This window comes from Opisthorchis viverrini (genome assembly GCF_000715545.1).
Source record: "Opisthorchis viverrini unplaced genomic scaffold opera_v5_357, whole genome shotgun sequence".
Lineage (NCBI taxonomy): Eukaryota > Metazoa > Platyhelminthes > Trematoda > Opisthorchiida > Opisthorchiidae > Opisthorchis > Opisthorchis viverrini.
Window position 1 is genome coordinate 60,486 of NW_008752012.1, and position 18,195 is coordinate 78,680.

Consider the following 18,195-nt stretch of genomic DNA (forward strand, 5'->3'; position numbering starts at 1 on the left):
ACGAGTAACATCAGTGGACAGATCAGCTCTAACAAATTCATCCGGCCCGGAGGATACTAGCTGCATTCCCACCCCCGAGTTCTTCGTTTTACATACACAACGACAGTCATGCTGACAGACTCCAATTTGCTATAAACAGAGTGTAAATACCCCGGCGGTGGTGGGGCTTTTATCAACTGACTTGTACTTTCCAGCTGAAAGGTGGCGAATCTTGCTGCCAGTGGAAATGTGGCCACGGCAAACTCCTCTCGATTTAAAGAACGGGTGGCAATGCGTGTTGTCTCGTGAGTCGAATAAACCATGGAATAGGTGATCGCCATCGAACGGTTTCGTGGTAATCAGGTGGTTGCTAGAATGCACCACTCCGCAAATTGTGATATTCGCTCTCCTCATAGTTGCCAGCAGGGTTGAAATATATGTGAAATGCTTCCAAATTTCACCAACTGAGAAAGTGTAACTATAGCGTGAGGCCTCGACTGAACATTCCTAGGATCCCTTCCAATGATATTTTCACTGTTGCGTTTAGGGAAATTCCATTGAAACTGACATCAATTTCTTCACCTCTTTCAATTTTAAGCGGCAGCAGTGCCGTTGGAAATCAGAACCGAAGATCCGAAAAAAACGAGTAGACCAGGAAGAACCCTAAAAGTGTTTAGCATGCAGCAAATCATTCTCTTTGTTGTCCGATGCCATGAGACACCAAACAGTAGTGCACGCTAGAACTTCCGACTTTTATTGCGGTGTGTACGAAATATCGTTAAATAATAAGCGAAATCTCGAGGAACATATGAGGAGGTTTAATAGTTCTGGATTTCACATGCGGGGCAGAACATCCAGCAAACGGGTGCAAGAATCACAGGAAAGAGGAAACCCATGTTCCGAATGCGGAAGGTGCTTTGTAAATTGGAACAGTCTGTGTCGGCACCAGCGGTGCGTTCACCGGAATGAAAAACAAGTACAGTGCCAGGAATGTGTGATGGTATTCTCTCGAAAATGGAATTTGGATCGACATATGAGAAAGAAGCACGGAACGCAAGTTGCACACATTTGCCAGCAATGTGGAAAAGCGTACTCTCTCTTGAGGAACATGTAGAATCTATCCACAACAAAGATGCAATCGACAGGAGTGACTAACCAAAAACGAATTGGCAACGTATGACCTACAGAAGAATAAATACACGCTGAATATGACAATCGGTGGAAGAGTTCCTTTTTTCTTTTTGTTGAAAAGGAAAGCCTAAACCAGATCATGTTTCTGTTCTTGCTTGAGATTTCCGGGCAATCCTAATGGCAAGTATCTGAGATCATGAAATACGTTTATCTACTCACAATCGATACTCGCGTCGACATTCACGGTAATCGACAACCCGAACTTAATGGTCGTCGAAGGACCGCGTTCTCCATAGCACATATGTGTTTTCGGTCCCAACTTTTGAAACAAATTTTAAGAAAAAAGTGTTTCCAGCTTCGTACTTTTTGCAATCAATCAATCGACCGAACGGATGCTGTCGTGTAGATGAAAGTGTTAGTTGCCCTGTTCTTCGGACACCGGATTTCCTGTCAGATTAGCTTTTCGAGATGGCCGCGCACCTTCATCGACAATTTGTGTTCTGTGAGTCTTTACAGCGGCGCAACGTGATTTACTAATCGTCTTGTCCATATATCCCACTCGCCGTGAGTTCAACGATGTCACATAGCAAGTCAATTTCTCTGGATACGTTCGCTCATAGGCAGGCTTTTCATACTATTTTGTATAGGATTGGATGCTATAAGCACCAAGATGGTGTTTTTTATTACGCTATAAAACCAAAATCTTTTAAATAAACACTTGAATCTCTTCTTGAACACAGCACCGACGTTAATACAAGAATCCTGGAATCGCAGACGCGCGCTAACGATAAACTACCTGTTGGGAGAACCAGCTCCGAATGTACCGCGAGTACATAACTACCAACGGAATGACCGTTTGCCTTTGAGACAGATTTCATTTTTCCATCGCCCTTGACAGATGAGTTGTATTCTCAGTATCGATTTCGACCACTTGTACGCGACAGTGATCGATACAGCACGTTCGTCGAATGTTTCTGGTTTGGCTAAGCGCAGCAGTCGATCAAGCGTTTATCCAGACCAGAGTTTACGGGAACAATAAGGCACTAAGTTAATGCAGTCCACAGCACTATCAATTTATGCTGATCTGTCCAAGCATTTTGTTTGTTTGTATTTACGCAGAATGGACGAGGCCAATCAGCAAGGACACTTTGTTTGGACAAATAATCGAACTACCACCTCACAGTCACATGTGCGCACAAAGGCAACCATGCAAAAGATCCGCAAATCAGTCGTCCGATTATGTAATGAATACGACCTCAGCCTAGCGTCCAGTCTTCCTTTATGAATCCTTGCAGTGACAAGCTTTTCGCACTTCGCTGTGAATTCAAAGCAAATTGCCGCCCGTTCATTTCGCTTGTGCTTTTATGCTTTGTTGTGAATATGGTTATCACGGGGGAACCACTTAACTCCGGTTGTCATGAGACTGCTGAGGTCAGCTGTGCATCACCGTCCTATAGTGCTCGTGAAACACTGACCCGACATCAGCATGTGAGATTATACCCTGGTAGGGGTCGCTTTGACCAAATCTTCACATTTGATCAGATGCTAGAACAAAGCCATACGTATAAGCGACCTACAATGCTAGTATTCTTGGAATTCCAAGTCGCACATGAATCGGTTGATGGCCTTGTTATCCTTGACAATCTGTCTTTCATCAAGGAATACCCACGAATTTCGCGAATACACAAAAGGTTCTTTGGAGTTCCAGACTTCGGACGTGTGTAAATATACGAAATGATCTCCAAAAGGCTCCGTTTACGAAGCAGTGTCCGAGAGGAATACCCACTCTCTCCATTCCCATTTAACTCCGTGCTTGATCAAATCGCGGGACTAACGCTATAAGGCCTTCAAAACCCCGGTATACTCTGACTCTGACTCTGACGGAATCCTTGTTTGGCTGGAGATTGCGGACGCTATCTTTGTCGTCTCGTATACACTTTTCACCCACAAATAATGCGGTCATGCTCGTGGGCGCGCAATCACTAAACGCGCCACTTAAAATCCAGGCAGACGTACTGTAAATTGTGGAGCGTTCGATGTATCTTGGTAGGTGTGTTAGTTCTGATTGTAGTGTGACAGATGAGGTCAGTACACGAACCCGCATGGGCTGGGTCGTGTTTGCTAATCTGAGACATCCGTGATATCAGAGTGGTGTACTCTGAATCGAAAGGAACGCGTGTCTCATGCTACTTCCATTGGAACTTCCATTGATGGATGTGTCGAGCACCCGCGTCTGCGTTTTTAGGCCCTATGTCGTGTGTTCTGAAATATCGTTTTTCGATGAGAGTTATTTTTCGCGTCCAGTTTGGAGTGGCGGAATTAGAGAATTGGATGACTTTTGAACTGGCAGAGCGTTTTAAAAGAGATTACGAAAAAATTGGGTGCTGTCGGTGCCACTCGCCTTCCAGGATGAGAATCGCGTGTCTTCACTGTACCTAGTTGGAGACTCTAAAATATATGGCTGTCAACCCATGTCAGTGGTGTTTATGTTGTCAGTTTACATCCAGTTCGCCTGAGTGAATGTATGGAGGTATAGGCACATCGCAATGATTGTGGTAAGCTAGCACTAAGTCCCTTCCCCGTCCACTTTTATTCTTCTATCCACAATAAGGCTCGCAAATAAGTCGTCGCTCTACGGTAGTGATGCATCGGTGTTTAACACTGATGTCACGCTGTTCATTTTGATGATGACGATGACATTTGCAATCATCTCCCGTGTAATTTAGCGTGTTAGGAAACCGGAAAATGATGGTTGGTAAACAATCAATTGGTGAATATCAGCAGTGTGATGCGTAGCACGATATTTTCCAACTCCAGTATGCCTGAACAGGTTTGAAGTCCAATGAGAACCTGTCTACCTATGTAACGGTGGATACTACTAACAATGCACATGAAGAGTGTGTTTTCGTAAATCCGCTTCGCGTCTCTTGAAATGTTAGATCCATTACGGATTTTGTGGAGTCACTTTATAGCATTTGTTTGCATTTGAGTAACAGTCAATGAATATTCAGGAACGTTCAAGAAGACGCGTTCAAGGAGAGGATGAATATTCAGTTTTTGTAAACAGCATAAGACAGTTTCCCTCCCCTGTCTACTAGTCTGTGACTGTTCACTTGGTGTTTCTCTAGCAAAAAACTCCACAGCGAAGGCCTTCTTTCATTATTGCACTGTATTTGCCAAAAAGAGGATGAATATGTATGCTTCTTGCGGAACGACCTTCACTCACAGTTAAAAAAATCACCTTAAGGCTGTTCAACTTGCTGCGCCAGGCCGTAACTCACCGGTTTTCTATAGAAGAAAATGTTAGTAGCTCGGGTAACGTAAATGCTCTCTGGTTTGGGGGCAAAAATTATTCCCAAAGTAACGGTAAAAAACTCGAACAACTCTGGGCTAGCATTCTCTTAAATGCGTCACATGCTGTTCCACGCTACGTCGATGATTCGCGGTGTGCTCCGATTTCAGTTTGCATCTGCTCGTTTGAAGACAGGATGAAATCTTTGGGTAAATTGCGGAAGAGAAATGCGTTTGGGAATCCATCAGGTTCTTAGAAATACTTGCGGAAACCGGACGACTAATTCATGGCTTACTATCGTCTAGGCAACCAAAGGTCCGTTCTCTCAGTTACCCGACAACTGCACTGATTTGAAACGCGCCTATAATGAAAATCACCACTAACGGGTATTGGTCGGTAGCTGATGGAATGTTCCGCCCGTTGCCGACGCATAATGTGCGGTGAAGGTGACTAAAAGAAAGGAAATCGAAAATGTATTATCTTCGTTATGGGGCAGTCACTTTGGTCAACAATAGGTGCGGTACAGAACTGGATAGTCATCGGAATTAGAGTCCCCTAGTCAAATGCCTTGAATAACTTGAAGCTTGTGGAAGTGTCGGTCTCAGGTAGGATAATAGAAACTTTTTAGTTATTCCACTGTCGCTGGTCGAGCCGTTTGTGCCAGATGTTCATCAAGCTTGCGGAAGTGTCGGTCCCAGGAAGGATAATAGAAACGCGTTAGTTATTCCACTGTCGCTGGTCCAGCCATTCATGCCAGATGTTCATCAAAATGTTTGACGAAACTACGCGCAACACAGAAGCTATTGCGGCAAGGATGGTTCTTCAGGGGTTAACTGACATACGAGTCTTTGTCACAGGAATCTCAACAATTTGGAAGAAACTAACCGACAGCACAACCGACCGGTCGAGAGAGACTTGGAAGTTTCAGGCTGTTCATTTCTGCTGTCGAAAAGCCGAGAAGAACTGCGCCGCTGTTTCAGCCCAATTTGGAAGTATGAGTAGTGTACTTTTCACGCATCTTCAGAGGGATGAATTCTCACACGATACTTATCAATCTATTACCGTGTGCTCATGAGGCGGATGCCTCTCCACTGGCTTCATGAGTAAAGTGTTGTCGGCTGAAACATACTCGTGACTTGTATACCATTCTTCCACTTCGGCTACTTAGAAATCGTCAATAATTTGATTGCGTCATCCACCAAGTCAATTGAACAGGTCTATATACCAAACAGTGGACTACAGCTCTTTCAATCTGGGGTGATGAACTTGGGCGAATCATTCTAACAACGCGTTTGAATTTAGACTATGCATCCGCGAGATTGTAACTTGGTTGTCCTGTGTCATCATTTGTTTTATTTGTGCTTGCAAATGCCTAGATATTTCCCCGTTGAAACCTAGGGACTCAATACTGGTATCGAGACAGCGGAAACAACAAAAAACAACCTACTGAATATATTTCAGTAGCTGAGTGATTCAAGCAACTAGAGCAAGCATCACTATCACAGTTATTGAGATATGACATGCAATATTACATATAATAATAGCGGTCACGGTTGATAGTGCTGACGAGACATGTAGGTAGTATGTCCCTTCGTAAATCCACTTCGCGTCTCTTGGAAAGTGAGATCTATTGCAGAATTTCGTTTAGTCATTCTGTAGCATTTCCTCGCGAAAAGAGGATTTAAGAGTAGGCATTTTACAAAAACTAATTTTATGCGAGTCGCCAGATCGATGGATTTTCATTGAGGCTTTCGGATGAAGAATGGAATGGATGGACACTGGATCATCCTTTATAAGGCAGCGGAAATAATCCAAGATTATTAGGCTCTCAGGAGAATAAACTCGACTTACATAAGTGAGCGTACTGGGAAAGCAGGTTGCCCAATTTGACAACTGAAAAAGTAAGAATTAAGTAAGCATGTCAAATACAGATATATTCCGATGTGAGTGTCGTTCTTCACTGAATGTGTAATTTGTTGACGGCCTCGCGCGATCAAACCGATACTTCGGTGAGTTTCACGATGTCACATTCTTCAACGCAAATGTAACTGATTGTTTGGTAAATGAATATTCGGTGTTTAGAATCTATAAACCGAGGGACGCTAATACGCCCATGCTCAGGTACATGAGCCGGAATTTCCTGGAAATCTCTGACGGGTCTAATTACCTGTCAATGAACGTTCACACAATCCAGTCACGAACACGTGTGTTGCCATACTCAGTTGTGAGCAAATAAAACGACACATTAAAACAATCTTCAGGCGGGGTTCAGAAGACGTTTCCAAATAAACTGCGGATTCAGCAAGTATTCGTGGTGTGTTTGTGTCAAATCCAAAGGCGCGAAGCTAAGCTAAGTTTGCAATGTCACCTTTGAAGCTGAAACCGTGTACCACAATGCACTCAGAGAAATGTTAGATCGTAAGACGATACTCTTGATAAGTTCTGGGATGTCTGAGTTGGGGGTATGATTCAGTTGCCATTTGGTGCTCGTGAGCTTGGCGCACCAAAAGGTCCAGGAATGTTGAAATCTAGTCGAATTCTACCAGTGAGATTTTGTGCGGTTTTCACAGTAGGGCCCTTCAGCGAGCAAGAGGAAGCAATCAAGAAGTAAAGTGAATAGGAGACAGCGATACATTTGACTGAATTATCCTATAAACGCACACACTATACAACTCAACGTATTTCGCTGTAAAATACACAGCTTGGTAGCGCATTTTGAAGAGTGTATAATTTGCGATATCAAGAGTAGAATCACGATGATTTTCGGCCGTCACATAACTAGCTATATACAACAGCGTCAAAGACGATCCTTTCATACTCATCGAAAAGAGATATCGACGTGTGTCTGATTCGAGCAGCGATTGTTGCGTGTTTTATAATTTTCCTCATGGTGGAATGAAGGCCTTTTATCTGAGTTTATCGATCGAGTTCATCGATATCACGGTTTGTAGATGAATAAAGGCAAAATTGCCTCATTAGCTAATTGGATTCTGGAGAACACTGCCTGTTGGTTTGCTTTTCAAGGCTGACAGCAAATCGACTGGTCGGGGTAATGCATTGGAGAGAACGAATGAGGCCCCGGGAACCGAATGATTTTTTCTTCAGAAGCCCAGTATCATATATTTTGTGCGGGCTGTGTATGATCTCTTCTTAAGGGGAAATCTCGTTAGAATCACACTATGTGGAAAGGTAACAAGAATCCACGGTTGTAGGTCTGTCGACTCAGTCAACACTTATGACAGTCAACTGGTAAACATTCTGATGAACCTGGAGAACGATGAAGGACACAGGTGCTTCTGAATTCGGTAACGGAATATGATGGGTCCCACTGATGGGCTCTAGCCGGAGTGGAACTTCCAGTTAGGTGAGATGCGACTGGAATACTAGCCTTAATACAAGGGAATTTTATTCTTCTAAATGTATTTTACAATACAAGAAACAACATGGTCGTTGTTATCAAGATGAAATCGGAACGTTTAGGACTCCAAATGATCGGTAAACCTGAGTGCACGGGAATTCAGCCGATCGAAAATACGAGACGATTTAGGAACTCCATGAACTGCTAAAAATTGTTTTGAGTAGTTTGCATAGTTTTGGCCGAGAATGTCCCGATGACCAGACTCAGTAGAATGCACTCTCGTTCAAGAATTGAGGGCTGGCCAAGCCAAACTAAAAGACGACTATGTGTTATCTGACGGCTGGATAAGCCAAATCATGATGTGTAGTTCGGATTTAGGTTATCGATCAAATGGCTGTTCTTGGGAAGCGATCACCGTCGACCAGCTGCATCAATTTATAAACCTTCCTTTGAATCACACCGAATTCGCACTTGTCGCGTTGCGCATGTACTGCAAATGTATTCGAGAGAATAGCATTCTTCGTGCTGTCCGTGATTGACCTGAGAGGTACCGCTTACAGGCGGTCCTTCAGTGGATTGAGTAGTTCGAATCCAACCTCCACTTCTCGATTGCCCCTGTCTAGGCTTGAGCAACCTTTTGGTGGACAAGCCCTCGTGCTTCTTTTGGGTGGCATGACAGTTGGGCGCCGAAAGTCTTTTAGAGGCGTATGCGCTTTCACACGTACGTTCTGATCTCTTCAGTTGCTGCATTCTGCATTCAAGATGCTGCGTTTAGACAAACAGAGTTAGCGTTTGCTTTGGGTCCAATGTATACCGTTTACTTTCAAATGTTTCTAAGAATTTATTCACTAGTTCCAAACGGGCTCACTTGACTTCTGACCCTTGCGCCCTTCATTTGATGACTTGATTTTCGGTTGATGTGTCAAATAAAGACAAAATGGATGAACTTATATCATCCTCATATGATGTTGGGTCGGCAGACACACGTTAAAAATTGTTATAAGATGCTCACTCAATCCAGTGGTGAGTGGATGAGGTGGCAAAACAATAAAGACCTTCAAATTCAAACATTGTATTTCAGCATGGCGATCGGGATATGCGGAAGGGGGTACTCCGAGGAGAACCAAAACTTGATTGGCATCTGAGAAACACTTACCGACGGCATCGTCACCAAAGGTGCAAGCAACACGTCATATTGTGCGCTCTTCTTTGATGTGCGTAGGGAACACTTGAAGATATGCGCAACAAAGCCACAAATGTATTGACATATTAATGAGAAACAAATTGATGAATTGGCTGAAAACGCTTTGGAAAGTCATATGAAATCCGACCGAATTTTCTTCATGCTAAAGGGATTTGAAATGCCTCAGCAGAAGATGAAATTCAGATCGTCGAAAATCTTGAAGAAAATGTCCTTGGAATATGGTTCTGTTTTTGTGTACGTCTTTGGGCATACCCAGCCTCACAGCAATGATATCTTCAGGATTGTTGACAATACGCCCGCAAGTTTATTGCCAATGCCGGCGAATAAATCAATAACCAACTAAGCGCTGTTCTCTCAAGCTTACCCCTTCTTAAGCGCAACCGATTTGCACTCAGCAGTTCTCCAAATAGCTGTTGAAAAGGATATCGTTACCTCCGAAATGGTTGGAAGTCTCAAAGCGATGAATTACAACCTCCGAAACAGCACGTTCAAAATGTGTTGCATCAAACAAGATCTGGCGAGTGGGACACACCAAGTTTGCGTGTGCTGGAGTCAAGAACGGAGGGCTTGACACTCCCTCACAGAATCCTCACAACACAGGCCGAGGAACCGTATACGCTAGAGCAGGGATTAGTGTTGCAAGCCGTCAGGCTGATTTAACACATCATTGGGAACTGACAGCTGGACACATAACCGTCGATCGAGCATAGACGGTGAGTCCGATTTTTTCCGTTCTGGTGCAAATTCACTCGCCACAAATGTACCTAGAGAATTTAAAGTAACAGCTTCTGCATTAAGAGTTTGGGGTAACATGTGGAAACGTGACACGGTCGGTCACTTGATGAATAGTTTGGGCCAAGAATGTCCTGATGAATGGACTCAGCAGAATGCACTCTCGTTGAAGAATTGCGGGCTGCTATGCCAAACTATCAAAACACGAGGTATTATCCGGAGCTTGTTTTGCGCTCAAATGGCTGTTCTGGGGAAGCAATCACCGTCGACCGGCTACATCAAGTTATAGACCTTCTTTTGAATCATACCAATTGCGCTCTTGTCACATTGCCCACGTAGAACAAAACCTTGGAAATTCCTGCGATCTCGTATTATGGAATGTATTCTGGAGATGAGCTGTCCGTGACTGGATTTAGAGGAACCGGTTGCTCGCGGCCGTTCGGGATGGTTCAGTTGTTAGTTCGTGAATTTACTGACGAGAAAGTCTGTGGTTCGAACCCGATCTCCTCTTCTCGACTTTCTCCTATCTAGGCTTGTGCAGCTCGACAGGTGACAAGCCTTCGTGCTTCCTTTGGGTGGCATGGCAGTTGGACACCGAAAGGCTGTTAGAGCCATACACGCTTTCAGACGTACGTTCAGATCTCTTCAGCTGCTGCAATCTTCATTCAAGATGCTGCGTTTAGACGAACAGAGTTAGCGTTTGCATTGGGTCCAATGTTTATGGGTTAGTTACAAGTGATTCTACGAATTCAGTTATTATTCCCAATTCAAACGGATTCGCATGAATTCTGAGCCCCGCACACTTCATTTGGGTTGATGGGACAGATGAGGAGAAAATGGATGAACTTCTATCATTCTCATATGGTGTTGGGTCGGTAGACACACGTTAAAAATCGTTATAAGATGGTCACTGTATACAATGGAGAATGACTTAAGTTGTAACACAAGGTAGATCTGTCTTCCGCTGTTGTGTGGAATCCTGAAAAACAGGCTTCCTGTAATGCACAATCCATTTTATTTTAGTAATAAAGGTTTGCTAAATCGACGTGATCATCCATGCTACGCTAGTCTGAGCTTGATTGTCGCCCAAATAACTAGGCCTATAATGGTAGTCTCTATCGACCGGCTGTATCTCCCTTCACTCAGTTCCGCCGATAATTTTGATTCCTAAACGTTCTGTTTTCATCTTGACAGCGTCAATCCCGCTGTGCCTTGTGTTGTAAAATATATTTAGCAGACTAGTATTCCCCTCGCACTAAGGCAAGTGTTCCAATCACTTCACACATAACTGGAAGTCTCACGCCGGCTGGAGCTCATCAGCGGCATCCATCATTTTCCGTGACCGAATGTAGAATCACCTGTGTCCCCCGGGCCCCTCAGTGTTCTCCGGATGCATCTGAATGTCAGAAAGTCCCAGATTGTTCATCATATGTCCGTTACACGTTTTTGTGGCGACAGATATAAGGTCGTTGATTTTCGTCACCTTTCCCCATAGTGTGATTCTAACGAGATTCCTCCTATAAAATATATCATCAACAGCATACACAAAATGCTTGATATTTGCCTTCTGAAGACAAAACCTTCCCGTTTCCGGAGCCAAATTAGTTCCCTCTAACGCAGTTGTCCTACAAGCTGATTCGCTCTTAATTCATTTTAATTCATCGATACATCGTGATATTAATGAAATTATCCGATAAACTCATATAAGAGGCCTTGGTTTCACCATAGAAAAACCTATAAAACACGCAACAATAGCTGCTCGAATCACACACACGTCGAAATCCCTTTTCGATGAGTATCAACGGATTGTCTTTGACGCTGTTGTACATAGCTAGTTATGTGACAACCGAAAACTAACATGAGATTGCACTTGATATCGCAAATTACGAACACCTAAAATAGGCCACGAAGCTGCGCGTTTTACGGCGAGATGCGTTGAGTTGTCTAGTGCGTGCGTATAAATTGTATTCAAGCAAAGGCATCACTGACTTCTACTCACTTTACTTCGAGAGTACTTCCTGTTGCCAGCTGAACAAAAGGTTTACTTTTTAACAGATAAGAGAGCAAAGTTTCGGCTCGGCAGCAAACCTCCAGTAGTTCAGATCCACAGACGTAAGGTGGTTCTAACTTGGAAGCTCTGGCGTGCTCGGATGTTGTGCAAGTGGGCACCTTCCAGGTCACACTTGACCAACTGTGAGAACCCCGCAACTTCTCACTGGTAGAATTCGAATGTATTTCAACTGCCCTGAGCCATTTGGAGTTGCAAGCTCACCAGCGTCAAATGCCACCTGGAACATACCGGGTAGTTACGCAAATCGGATATTCTCAGTACTTATCAAAATTATCGTCTTACGATCAAGAATCTCTCTGAGTGCTTACCAATACGCGGTTTCATTTTCGTAAGTGACGTTAAAAACTTAGCTTAGCTTCGTGCTATCTATAATTCATTCGGACTGGACACAAAAGAGACCACGAGTATTTGCTCAGTCCACATTTTATTTGGAGACGCCTTTAGAACCCCGCGTGGCGATTGCTTCAATGTGTCGCTTCATTTGTTCACATCTGAGTATGGCTCGAACTCTGAGCTTCCTACCATTTTAAAGGCAACGCACATGTCGTTGTCTAGAAGGCGTGAACGTTCAGTGACAGGTAAGCAGACTCTTCTGAGTTTTCCGTGAAATTCAAGCAGATTTACCTGAGCATACATGAGCGTATTAGCGACCCTTGGTTTATAGATCGTAAACGCTGAGTATTCATTTACCCAAGAATCAGTGCCATTTGCGTTGAAAAGTGTGACCACGTGAAATTTACCGAAGTATCAGTTTGACCGTTTGGTAAATTTACACGAGGCCGTGAACTGTTTATGAAATCGGTGAAAAACGACATTAACACAGGAATATAGCTGTATTTGACATGCTTATTTACCTCTGACTTTTTCAGTTGGCAACTTGGGCAACTTGGTTTCCGAGTACGCCCTTTTGTTCTTTCGGAAGTTTACCCAACTTGGCTTACATTCGCTGCCTTATAAAGCATGAACCGCAACGTTGAACTCCTCTGCGAGCACTGTACGAAGTCCTAAGTGAAAGTGCCGAGTTGTTGCTGAAACAGCGGTTGATCGCTTGCTCATCCGAAAGCCTCCTTGAAAACGCATCGCCAGATTTACTGAAGGGCTCATAAAATTACTTTTTGTCTGCTTCGAAATTTCTTTGTCGGACACCTCGGATATCTTGGTGTACGGGCCATTCTGAAATGATCATTTGGCTATCTCCGTATTTACGGTTATGTTTTCATTATCATGCTTTGTGGTCTTGCGAAATTTGCAACCGGTGATACACTTCTGATGAGATATCCCATGTTATGTTTTGGAATGGATTTATGCAAACATATATATATATATATAGCTGACGTGCGCGTCGTAAATTACTCTTGTAGACAATCTATAAACAGAATGTACACATCTCGGTGATAATTTCTTCAGAATGCATTGCTCATGGCAGTGCAGCCGTACTGTGGTTTTGACAGTAAAACGCGGGTCTATTGTAATTCATTATTTTGGACATTTTGTGCAGAACGGTTGGTTCGCATCCGGCTGGGCGTATCGCGATCAACAGATAAATGTTACCCTCTAATCAAAAAAGGTGGAACCGAAAGTTCACAGCCATGTTCCTGCCACCTGAAGTAGTGAGTTGTTTACACTTAAAGTGCGCCCAACATCGAAAATCCAATTTGTTGCGCAGATGGCAAATGAAACTTTTTTGAAGCGAAGGAACGCTCCACTGGGAAATGATGAGTAGTGTCTATGCTTCAGACATGTGAGTATAAACATGGGGATTGGATAGGCAATGTAAGTCGCGGAACGTGCAGATAAGTGGTGTCACATAGCCCTGAGAACTAACAGCACAGTTTCCACCAACCCTACTCCTGTAACCTCGCTCCCGTGCCTGTTGCTTTGAAAGTCATTAGGCGCCAGTTAAAGAAACATATTGAAACTTTTATTCTTTTCTTCACCGCCGTTCTTTTACACAGCAGTTCAACACAGGACGCTGTCAGCACACAGAACGGATGATGACTGTCCCAGCGCTGATCAGCCTGACGGCCCGAGTAAAAAAATACATCCGGAGGTAGCTCACAAGTGTTTGGTGTGCGGCAACTCCTTCCGTTACCTGTCAGCAGCTAAGAGACACCACGGGGTGCACACTGAAGATGGGGCGACTTCATCCTTTGGGAGAGGAAATACCTTCCAGAGTATCCGGTAAACGAGTGCAAGAATCAGAGCTAAGAGGATATTCATGTCCCAAATGCGGATAATGCTTTGCGACTTGAAGGATTCTGTCTCAGCATCTGAAGTGGGTGCGAGGATTGTGGGGCCGTTTTCCTTCGGAAATCAAATTGTATCTTCATTTAAGAACCGTGCATGGGAAGCAAGGCCAGCACATATGTGAGCATTGCCGTCTAACCTGCTCTTGATTAGGCAATCTTCGGAGACATGTTGCGCAAACGCACACCAATCACCCGGTCGACAGACGACTTACTAAGGAGAAGCAGACCGATTAATTAGTAAACACCCAAAAAAGTATCGTACCATTGGACGCCCGGTGCAACTTTCGGTTTAGAGTTCATCAATTTTTTGTCGTCCAGACAGGCATTTGGTTTATTTGTTTCTCCGGTGTACACTTGTTAACTACACCTGTTTCACATATTTTGGAACCTGAAAAAGATCCGATGAACTCTGTTTTCGGTTCCATTTGCGAACAAGGTGAACCCCGCGTTGCACAATGGGGTTGCGAGCGAAATCACGAGACGAGAATAGCGAGGACTTGAAATTTATCAATAAAACCCAATGTTAAATTTGTAGGGGATTCCGTTTTCTTGGTGCCTGAAATGGCACAAGTCCGAAGAACTCCCATGGGAAACGGCGAATCTATCGCGCAGCACGTGGTAACGCGAGTGTTTCGAAATAGCGCGTGAAAATTTCATCGAAACTGGTGCTCGTCTGACAGTCCTTCACATGGAATCGAAAATATACAAATTCCAGAACTGCTAGGCTTTGAATTGAAAACTGTTGCATGCGGCTGGAATGTCTTCATTGTTTCTCGAATCCATCCACAATGTATAAGCGTGGCTCTGTCGGAACTGAATCCCCAAGCGTTCTCCAGAATCCCGCCTTGTGGAGTCTGCTGTTTGTGATGTAGCTTTCAGATACTGATTTCAAGCCACCAGATATGCGTGCATTACAGTTCTGAAGTATCTGATTGTTTTGTTGCTGTTCTCGTTGATAACGAGTTTTCTGGTTGCACAGGGCACTCTGTTGTTCGTGTCCGTATTGATTTGGTGCTCAAAAGCATTGGAGATATTCTGGACAAAAGTGAGGAGTAGGGCTGTAACATTCCAAGCGCCTATTCCGAACTTGGATAGCAGAACCTCTTTCCTGAAGACAGACAAGGGTGGGACACCAAACATGAGTTATGCTCCTCTGAGCACCGTATGTAGGCCAAAACTATATGTGTGTGTGTGTGTCTGACAACATTGGTTTCCTAGTAGGTCTGATCCATTCGTGTCAAGCTTGACTGGTCGGATGTGTTGCCGGTTAGTTTCTCCCAAATTGTTGGGATTCTCGTGACAATCACTCGTAGGTCAGCTAACCCCTCGAGAGCCGTCCTTGCAGCGATAGTTTCTGTGTGGCGCGTAGTTTTCTCAATCATTTTGATGCACAGCTGGCCTGAACAACTCAATCGGTGACAGTGGAATAACTAAAAACTTTCTATTATCCTCCCCGGAAACCGGATCGACTGGTTCGCAGGCTTCAAGATATTCAAGAAATGCGACTACGGACCTCTTGTTCCTCTGAATATCCAGTTCTGTATTTACGCACTTCTCTTCCGCAATTTACCCAAAGATTTCGACCTATCTGCAAACCAGTGTATTCACACACACACAATATTCAAGACGACTACGGACCTCTTGTTCCTCTGAATATCCAGTTCTGTATTTACGCACTTCTCTTCCGCAATTTACCCAAAGATTTCGTTCGATCTGCAAACCAGTGTATTCACACACACACACACACACACCGGCAGAAATCGGAGCACAACGTGAAATCGTTGACATTGTGTGAAACAGAATGTGACACTTTCTAAGAATGCTAGCTCTGAGTTGTGGAACACGAATCGCTGAATCATTCGAGTAGTTTGTTCTCAGAAGTTCTTGTTTGTCCGAGTTATTGGCCAATATAACTGTAGGAATAATCTTCGCCCCTTAACCAACAGCCGCCAGCGTTACCGCAGCTACCAACATTCTCTTCTATCGAAAACCGGTGAGTTGCAGCATGACACAGCGAGTCGAACAGCCTTAAGGTGAAGTTTTGCATGTGTGTGAAGGTTGCTCAATCTTTCCGAAAGTGGTATGAATATTCATCACTTTTGGCGGACGCAATCTCATTGGATTGTGTGAACCTGTCCAGGCATACCGCAGTTGAGGAAAACCGTGTTGAATATTATACTGCCGAGATGCGCCGATCGATAGTCTGTTTTCCATTAATCTTTTGGGGTTCCCCCGACGCTAACTTGTTAAGGAAATGAGTCAGAAGGTCACCGCCGTCATCATTGTCATCATCAACATGGACAGCATGACAACAGTGTTCAACNGACATGGACAGCATGACATCAGGGTTGAACACCGATGCTTCACTGCCGTACAGCCATTTATTTGAAAAACTTATTGTGAGGAAAAGAATAAAGGTGGACGAAGGAAGATACTTGGTGCTGACTCGCTACAATTATTCCGAGGTGCGTACACTTCTAGAAGCTCATTCAGACAACTGGACAGCAAATGACAACAAGAAAGCCACTGATATTGGTTACCAGGTTTAACTTACAGCGTCCACAACCAGGGCAATGGAGACCACGCGGTCACCATCCTGAAAGATGATTATCACCGGCAGCACCCGATTGTTCTGTCATCTCTTTCAAAACCATCTGCCGGGCCAAAAGTTTACCAATCCTCTGCTTATGCCAGTCCGAACTGGACACGAAAAATTACAGTCTGTTGGAAAAACGACATTTCGGAATACACGACACATGGCCTAAACAACGCCAACTCTGGTGCTAGACACATCCATCAATGCAATTTCCAATGAAAGAAGCCTGATACACGCGTCCCTTTAGGTTCAGGGATGCACCACTCTGACGCCATAGATGTCTCAGATTAGCAAGCGCGACCCGGTGCCTGCGGATTCGTACATTGACCACATCTGTCACATTAAAATCAGAACTAATACAGCCACAAATATACGTAACTTGCTCCACAAATTACACTAAATCTGCCTGTATTTTAAGTGGCGCGTTCAGTGACTGCACGTCCACGAGCACGACGGTGGACTTTGTGGGTTCAAAGTGCATACGAGATAAAAAACTGACTTTTGCTTCAAGAAGACAAGAACGATGACGTCTGCAAATTCCAGATCAACAAGATTTACATTAGAGTCAAGTTGGACACCGGGGTTTGAAGGCCTTCTAGCGTTAGTCCGCGATTTCATCAAGCACGCGGATCCGAGAACGTAATTAGTTCACTGTAACTTATTTGTCCCACCCGTTGTTTGTGTGGCAAACTAATAACTCAAAAATAAAACAGGCACTAGTCTGTCAAGCTGAACAGATAATGAGACGATTCGAATTTTATTCATCGAATGACCACGTTATTAACAAACGTGATCAACAAACTCAGGTTTCACGGCCACACAACACAAGATCATTAGAAACACACATATATAACAGGTAGCGACGGCTGATTGAACTAGGCGCACAGCGAGTCTCTCTTCTGATGGGAATCTTCAACCTACCTTTGACGCTGATGTGTGTAGTGAATTTTGGGACGGCCCAAAACCATCGTGAGTTTCACTGACTCTATCACAAAACCTCCATGACATACCGTACTAGAATGTCTGTGATTTCCTTGGTTTAAAACAAATTGCGTTACGGTTTGTAGCACCAACTTGAGGGCCATTCCCGAGTCGCGCGTTGGTGTGAAGATATTTTATGTGTCACATTTGTTGCTGACATTTAGTGATTGGTCAATAGAAAATACACCCTTTTTCGTCAAATCCAAGGGAATGTACCCTAGCTTGCGCATGCTGACCGACAACAAACTGACTGTTCGTGTTACTTGCTTCTTCACAAGTAGAATGTCAAATTTGTGTACAACTTCAACCACGAGAATGTCCCCAACGTGGTAGTGAACGATCCTGCAACGAACGGATTTGCACTTGTTGCGTGTAGTGCTTGATTTAATGTCTGTTCGAGACGGGCGTTCTACCCGCCGAGTTCACCTGGCAGGCATATCGCTTGGTCTCCAAGGACACGGATGTCACAGTACAGTGTGGATTTAATTTTTGCGTGGCTGCGAGACGGGATGAGGCGGTTCACTCAGTCAGTTTCGCTATGATGGACAAGGTACTCCACTCAGAACTGTACCTAGCATTCAAAGTTAACTTTGCTGTGCAGT

At 44.0% G+C, this 18,195-nt stretch overlaps 1 protein-coding gene across 1 annotated transcript in view; it reads right to left on the reverse strand.

The window, feature by feature from the left end:
* Positions 1-18,195, reverse strand: part of T265_10308 (hypothetical protein) — a gene marked incomplete at both ends in the record, with an annotated part of 35,102 nt that overhangs the window by 9,818 nt on the left and 7,089 nt on the right. Inside the window, 2 exons of the mRNA XM_009176642.1 lie at positions 4,787-4,852; positions 6,254-6,295. Of these exons, the coding sequence (XP_009174906.1) occupies positions 4,787-4,852; positions 6,254-6,295 (108 nt within the window). The remainder of the gene's footprint in view (positions 1-4,786; positions 4,853-6,253; positions 6,296-18,195) is intronic.